The sequence below is a fragment of the Ceratotherium simum genome, chromosome 3 (assembly GCF_057802395.1).
Source record: "Ceratotherium simum simum isolate JZ-2026a chromosome 3, ASM5780239v1, whole genome shotgun sequence".
Classification (NCBI taxonomy): Eukaryota; Metazoa; Chordata; class Mammalia; order Perissodactyla; family Rhinocerotidae; genus Ceratotherium; species Ceratotherium simum.
The window spans coordinates 17,316,463-17,324,598 of NC_141902.1; the positions used below are offsets into that span (position 1 = coordinate 17,316,463).

The 8,136-nt window shown below is 37.7% G+C and overlaps 1 protein-coding gene across 6 annotated transcripts in view; it reads right to left on the reverse strand.

Annotated features, from left to right (window-relative positions):
• The window catches only part of NUBPL (NUBP iron-sulfur cluster assembly factor, mitochondrial), a 207,912-nt gene extending 200,081 nt beyond the window's left edge, over positions 1-7,831 (reverse strand). For 3 of the 6 annotated variants that reach the window (XM_087422832.1, XM_087422782.1, XM_087422780.1), the window contains exons 1-3: positions 7,699-7,831; positions 6,989-7,136; positions 3,269-3,303 (exon numbers count right to left, since the gene is read on the reverse strand). In XM_087422832.1, coding sequence (XP_087278958.1) covers positions 3,269-3,303; positions 6,989-7,136; positions 7,699-7,806 — 291 coding nt within the window. In that variant the 5' untranslated portion in view covers positions 7,807-7,831. Of the gene's footprint in view, positions 1-3,029; positions 3,133-3,268; positions 3,304-6,988; positions 7,137-7,698 lie in introns of those variants that run through there. The other 3 variants (XM_087422794.1, XM_087422788.1, XM_087422824.1) reach the window with 3 other exon arrangements.
• Between the last annotated feature and the right edge of the window lie 305 nt (positions 7,832-8,136).

The following is an 8,136-nucleotide window of genomic DNA, read 5'->3' on the forward strand; positions in this document are numbered from 1 at the left end:
CAAACAAGCATGAGCCAGCTCCAACACACCACTGCATGCAATATTTAGATGCACGGCACACATGACATGATCCCAAATTCTGTTCTGCAATACTACCTTCTATGCTGCCAAAAGAAGGAGAAGGCAGGGAAAATCCACGCCCTATTCCTGTAAAGCCTTTACCTCAATCTACAAAGTAGTCTTCTTTTCAACTGGGCATATGATCCAGCCCAGAAATCCTTTTGCCTAGGCCAGTGACATCCAAACTTTTCTGATGGTGTACCCTAATCAGCAAAAAATGTTTAAGCATACATCATCAATATATGTTAATATATTTATTTATAAATTATATTAGAGCTACTATACTAATATAGTATAAATTATAAGGCATACACAAAAAACAAATTTTAAAAGTAAGATAAAAATTAATACAAATGAAAAATAAAAATTTCCCTCCCACATCCCAATGGACCATCTTCCATACCCCCTGGGGGTTTACACAATCCAGTTTAGAGATTACTAAAGCCAACATTAAAAGTAAAATGAATAACTTCCTGGACCTGTTTCCCCTAGGCCTACAACTTAATCTTATTAGATCTTCCCACTCCAATGCTGAAAAAGGGCGAGCACCAACCCACAGAAAAGACAGGAGAAAAGAGTTAGCAAGGTCTTGAGCAAAGTTGGCCTAAGGAGAAGCAGGTTAGAGACTCCTCTTAGAATACAAGCTCCACGGAATTAAGACTCCATGGGAATGAATCACGAGAGAGGCTCCAAAGACATCATCCTACCCAGAGTTTTCAACTCCATAAAGCAACATACCCTAGTACCTACCATGTCCCAATAATGTCCCTGGACCTAAGCCATCTGCATCAGTTCAGGCAAACACAAGGGCTGGGAGGAACCTTGAGTTTCCCCTAAAGACCAAATACATCCTCAAAATAAGTGTAATATTAATAAAATCTTAAGTTGGGAAATATAGAGTACAAGACTATGCCAGATACATAGACATCATACAGAACAGATACAGCTCTTCTTTTCTATATGCAGGCAGTCCCCTGGCAGATCACAGTTTAAGATAAACATGCTGCTCTCTAATCAAAAACACTATTACTCAAGGATACAAGCTATATAAAACTGATCTTTCTTAAGTACACATAAATTAACTAAAGAGGACAAGACAGTAGCCAATCATAAAAATACTGTATTACGTCACACTATCTTTGAGAATCACAATGTGCTGCTCTAGTTTCCTGGCTTTCTTCTTCTTAATTTCTATACTAACTTGGCTAAAAAATATCAAGAAAGAAAAACAAAAAACACCTTCATCGGGTTCACAGAACACTGAAGCCTGTCCTAAGGAAGATTTTACAAACACGTTCAAAAACACTTAAGGAAACTACATGCCTTCTGAAGAAGTGGCCCAGGGAAAGTTGTATTGCTTTTCCTTTCTTGTTGCCAATTTCCCTGTCATCCATATAAAGCATTAAAGATGAAGCTGCCTTCATCCCTGCTCCGACAGAAAAAAAAAACAGAAACAGAAAAAAAGAAATTTCTAAGCCACCCTCTCATCAAGACTAGCAACATTTAACATGAAGGCATCAACCCCTTTTTAACTATTCTTTTCATCCTTTGATCCCTTATTACATAGTTGCTTCACGTGGTCTTAAGACTCAAAGCTGGCTGAAATGATAACCAAATTAAAAGATCCCCACACCTACCAATTTATCTACCTTCCCATCTGTTGAATCTTCCCTGTTTCTTCCCTTCTCTAAGGAAGATGGGGTCCGTTCTCCAGGGTAACTAAGTGCCCTAATAAAAATTATTTAAAAAAATATATTACTGGCTCTTACTTCAGTAAGGCTGTCTAAACATAAATGATTATCTCTCTTTTCTTCCAAATTCCCATTGAAACAAGAGAAAAAATAGTTTACAACTAAATTAAAAAACATAATCACACTAGAAAACAAAAAAGAGTGCCATTAGCAGATTAGAGTTTAAGAAAACTCTAGATCCATGGTTCTCAAACTGTAGCTTGCATCAAAATAACCTAGAGGGCTGGGAAAAACACAGAGTGCAGGACTCCACCCTCAGGGTTTCTGATTCAGTAGGTCTGGGGTGGGGCTCAAGATTTTGTATGTCTAACAAGTTCCCAGGTGATGCTAATTCTGCTAGTCTGAGAATCAGACCACACTAAGTAAACAGATTATTAAAAGGAATATTTTTGATTAATTCTAATCAGCACCCTCAGAGAGATGCAAACAAATGGCACAAACTTTTTTTTTTCCAGTGGATAAGAACAGCAATTGGAAAATAAGAAACAGTTCTGGAAAATTGGAAAGAATATAATTTCTGGATTTAAAAAAAATCAGAAGGGCTAAATAGCAACTAAAACTCAATATAGCAGCGTGGAAAATAGTTTAAGACATCTTCCAAAACACAGAGCAAAGGACAAAGAGATGGAGAATATAAGAGAAAAATTAACAAGCATAAAAGGTCAAAATCTACCTAACAGGTTTCTGAAGAGAGAACAAACACATCACAAAAAGTAATCAATGACGAAATTTTCCCTAAGCTGAAAAAGACTCAAGCCTTGATACTGCCTGGCCAATTTCCAAAGAGGTAAAAAATTTTAAAGGCAACTACTAGTCGCATATTTGTAACATATCTAAACTTAAAAGACATAAAGAAAACTCTAAAAGCTTTGAGGGGAAAAAAACACAGGTTATTACAAAGCAATATGAATCAGACTAGCATCAGATATCTCATTAGCATGCTAGAAGAAAAGGGACTACTGTTTTCAAGATTGAGAGAGGGAATTATTTTGAACTTGGAATTCTACATCTAGTCAAACTATCAAATATAAAGGCAAAATAAAGACATCTTTGGAAATTCAAGAACTAAGAAAATTGACTTCCTATATGTATTACTTTCCTACTTCTACTATAAAAAATTACCAAAAAAGTCCAAAATGGGTTTCAAAGAGCTAAAATCAAGGTGTTGGCAGGATTACATACCTTATGGAGGCTCTTGGAAAAAATCCACTTCCTTACCTTTTCTAGCTTCTAGGGGCTGCCTGAATTTCTTGACCAATGGTTCCCCTCCATTTTCACCATTATTAAATGTAATAAGCACTTATGGCAGATTTTTGAGTTCCTTAAAGACATGCAAATAACTAGAGCTATACTTTATAGCTTCTGACAGTAAATGAAAAACAGAAAATCTGCATTTTCTTTGTCATTACCTTAAAAAACATTTTAATAAATTAATATTTCTATTAATAAACACCTACCGAATCATTCGCTGCTAGTGCAAGTGCCAGGTTCACTGTAAGAAACAAAAAAGAAATTAAATTTAGTAACTTTCCTTCTACTAAAATTCATTTTGCCTTTTAATACTTTCTTTCCCCCCGCCCCCCAAAGCCCCAGTAGATAGTTGTATGTCATAGTTGCACAGCCTTCCACATAGTTGCTGTATGCGGGACGCGGCCTCAGCATGGCCGGAGAAGCGGTGCGTTGGTGCGCGCCCGGGATCTGAACCCAGGCCCCCGCAGCAGAGCGCCGTGCACTTAACCGCTAAGCCACGGGGCCGGCCCGGCCTTTTAATATTTTCAATGTAATAACCAAAGCACAGAAATTTTTAATATCTCTCTCTTACTTGTAAAAAATAAGTACAAGGAGAGAATACAGAAAGCAAAAATGACAAAAAAAAAAAGTAATATTCCAGCGTAAGCAACAGAGGCTTGCCCCAAAATTAACATTGTAAATGATCCATTTATCATCTGTTGCAACTTTGTTTAAATAATCCACCTAGTTTATAAAAAACAATGTTAATGGTATTTGTAGTTCAATTATTTTCAAAAACATATTTTGCAGAAAAATTATCTACCTTTTAATAAATAAAAATGGATATCATCCTATTGCCGTTTTAAAATAAATGCTGATAAAGCAGGAATTCCAAATATCTAAGTCACAAATTCCCATGTATACGAAAGACTGGACCACTATGCAGACGGAAGGGAACAAGGCAAGGGGTAAGGTGGTAAAACGTTCCTTACCAAAACTGCCTCTGCCAGAGAGTCACAAAGACATAAAGGAGGAAGTAGTAATCCCAAAACCACCTTTAGCCCAGCAATAGGGACAAACTACACCTGAGAAAAGAGCTCTGAAAGTAACACATTTCCAAGATTGATAAATAAATAGATCCTCATACCACATTTTCTTGCAGAACAACGTTATAAATGATGTCAAGGTTGTTTCCTTTAAAGTAGTTAAGAGCATAAGCTTTCGAGACAGACCTGGTTCAAATCCCAGTTCCACCACCTTCTACTGTGGAACCTTGAGTAGGATATTCTACTCCCCTAAATCTGCTTCCTCCTCTATAAAATGAGGATAATTCCTATTTCATAACTGTTGTGAGACTTAAATGAAATACTGTCTGTAAAGTACCTAGCTTAAGGCATGGCACTTGACAAATTAATTTTTATAAATTATAAAATAATTCTGAATTTCAGGTACATCAGGTTAAACATAATCCAACTTTTAGGCAGAAACTTAGAGAGTAATCCATTTTAATGGTAGGGTCTTCCTGCATTTATACAATAGAATCACAGAGAGCATGTTTGTATTAATCAAATGTCATCATTCTAATACAAAATATCTCTAGTATACATATTCAAATAGGAAGTATTTTGAGATAGTTTGGGACAGGAATAAATAATATAAGGAAAATAAGCTGTTTCTAAGGCTTATGTATGCAGATAGAGCCGCTATGAAAAAGTATAGGCCAACTGTTTGGGACAGATGGTATAATGTTAACAAAGAAAAAAAGCGAGGAGGGGCCGGCCCCGTGGCAGAGTGGTTAAGTTCGCGCGTTCCACTTTGGCAGCCCAGGGTTCACTGGTTTGGATCCTGGGCGCAGACCTACTCACCACTCATCAAGCCATGCTGAGGTGGCATCCCACATAGAACAACTAGAAGGACCTACAACTAGGATATACAACTATGTAACTCGGGGTTTGGGGAGAAAAAAGAAAAAAAAAAGAGGAGGATTGGCAACAGATGTTAGCTCAGGGCCAATCTTCCTCAGAAAAAAGAAAAAGAAAAAAAAGGAAGGGACATTTACTGAAGCACCTACTATGTGTCACACACTATATATCTTCTCATATATTTTCCTATTTAAATGCTGTCACATTCCATGGCAATAGGTGATCTTCTAACCAAAAACAATAAACAGGTACTAGCCTACAGACCCAAGTTTTAAGTGAGTACTAGCCTACAGACTCAACAAATTATACTGCACAAAACTCAAAGAACTTATGGCAACCATCATGAGAACACCTTCCATCTTTAACCAGCCCAAGTAATCACAGAGCATGCAAAAGGATTCACACCACTGAAAACAGGTAAATGTACTCTGGATTTTAAAAAAGCAAGAAGAGGTGGATTCTAGAAGTAAAGACTAAGAGCTTCTAAATTTTAAAAACAAAACATCAAATAGATTGTAAGCCCTTAGGAATAAAGCAAAAATGTATATGATATAGCATGAATTCCTTAAGAACAACCACTAACTCATCATTTTTTAATAATAATATAGTATTATATATAACTATCATAACTACAACACCTGGTAAAACTTCATTTCTTCAAAACATCTGAAAAACTCTTCCACAATTACCTCCAGGTCAAAATGGGAAAAAAACTGAGCTAATAACACTCTATAGTTGGATTTATAGCTGGTTGTACAACTATTAAACTGCTAGTCCCAAAAAGTACTGAATACGGCTTTAAGTCAAGATACAAGACCTTTAGTGATAGTCACAGCACTCTGCACCAGGCCCTTCTTATTTCAAAATGTCATTGATTTCAATGAACTAAAGAATTTTAAGGTGAATATATGCCCCAACTTTAGGTTAATAAAAAAAAATCAAAATTTGAAAGATTTTGTCAATCTAGAACTATGCCAAAATTAACGAAATGAAATATAATAAGAATAGTCATTTTTTAAAAATCAACTGCAAAAAAAGACAGGTTGATAAGACCTGAATTAGCAGCCATCCCTATTGAAATGACTGAAGATTAAATATGAGGCAACAATAAGACATGAGTGCTTTATGATCCCAAATTAATAATACAAGTGATCTCTGTTGAGGAGGATTGGGAGGAGGGAAGTTACCCTTACACATTGTTATACTGGAATAATTTTTTTAGAAATAAAAGGTTTCTTTTGAAAATTTTGGGCAATGTCTGGTTATTGGTCTTGGATGGTAACTCTTCTATTCCTGGTGGCACGTCTTTTATGCTTTCTTTCCTGAAAGCAGCATTTCAGTCAGAATGAAATCTACGATCAATTTAAAAAGAGCCACCAAAAAAAATTCTCTGCTCCGGTATATGAATACAAAAGGTATAAAGATCAGATGATATTTTAAATAATTAAAACAATGCTAAACCTTTCAAGCATTTTCAAATATTAGATCTATGTTGACTTTACAAATGTTGAAAATTATATTATGGTTAAATGAAAAAAGGTCACGATAAAGTAAACAATCTCATTGCAACTACAAAGCTATATGTACACTGATAAAGACCGGAAAAGAACAAAGAACAGAAATAATTTACTATTAAAGTTACCAGATGTTTTAAAAATAACAATAACAGCAACCAAATATTGAGCCCTTGCTATAGGTGACACTGGGCTGAGTTAGCTTGTTTAATTTGCATAACCATCCTATGAAAAAAGTTATCATCATTGCCATTTCACAGTTAAGTAAACTGAAGATCTGATGGGCAACCTGAACACCTTCTCCTCAGTTAAAGAGTCAAATACTCGGCTATGTATGTATAACTCCCAACTAAGCCCCTAATCACCAGCAACTCCTGATACTAAGGAACCAGCTATTAGAAACTCCACAAATACTAGCTTTTTTAAAAACAAAACTATAATTTTAATACTATGCACTTGCATAAGTTGGCATAAGTTCCTAATCAAGATCAGAATTAATATCCTTTAATACCTGCTGTAGTAGACTTTCCAACGCCACCCTTTCCAGAAGCCACAACTATAACTTGTTTAACACCTTCTATTGGTTTCTGCTTTGGAAGTCCTCGGGACATGAGTTGTGCTCTTCTTTGTTTTAGGGTCTCACTCTCAGCGCCAGACAACTTAAAAAAAAAAAAAAAAGTTTTAAAATAAGCCATCTCCATTGTCATGCTGTAAAAGTAAACACAACTCGGAGTTTGTGATCAAGAGGGCTTTCTTTTCTAGTCTAATTCTGCTCACTTCCATTAGCCTTTAGTGCTATTTACCTACTGCTACTGATCATAATGGTAGAGACATTAAGTTGAAATGTATCTGAAAATACACTGATGTTAAAAATGCAAAGTAAATAAGCTGCCTCTTTACGGAGTTAAATCCTCCACGTGTTTTCCTTCTCTTTAACCTATTATCTAAATAAACCAACACTGAGAAAGCAATGTGCAAGTCACACATCCATGTTCTAAGCATCTATTTTATGTCCCGCCACGCCTCGGCCTGGTCCTACTGGGGGCCTGCCTGGAAAGTGGGGACGTGCAGACAACTGGGATCCCACTGAGCCGCCAAGCGGGCGGGGGTCCACGAGGGACTGAGGCGAGTCCTTGGCAAGAGGCAACGCCAGGGCACCTGCGGCCCTGCTGCCCCAGTATCCGTCCCGCCCGCCTCCTCCTGCCCCGCAGCACCACGGACCTGGCGCCGACAAACCAACACGCGGTTTCCCCGAGGCGGGGCACAGACTCCGCCACCACCCCGAAGCGACCCGCCACCAAAAAGCAGCAAACGCTGCCAAGACCCCATGGCGCAAAATGCTGCGCTGAGCCCAGCCCGGAAACCGTCGCGGCCGGCGCAGGATGATGACGTCACATGGCAACGCTCGGCTTCCTCGCCCTAGTAACTAGCCGCCTTTGAGTTTCTTCAGCCCAGGGACCCAAGTGGTCGTGGTCTCGTTTCCAGCCAGATGCAAAAATTTTACAGCGTCTTACCAAACATTTGTGAAGCGTTTTCACACACCTTATCTCATTTGGTCCTCGCAGAAGTCCTGGAGTGGGTAGGTAGGAGACCCTGACTAGAATCCTCTTCTTATTAGTAAGAAAACTGAGACTTGGCAAGTTTAGAGACTTGACCCGA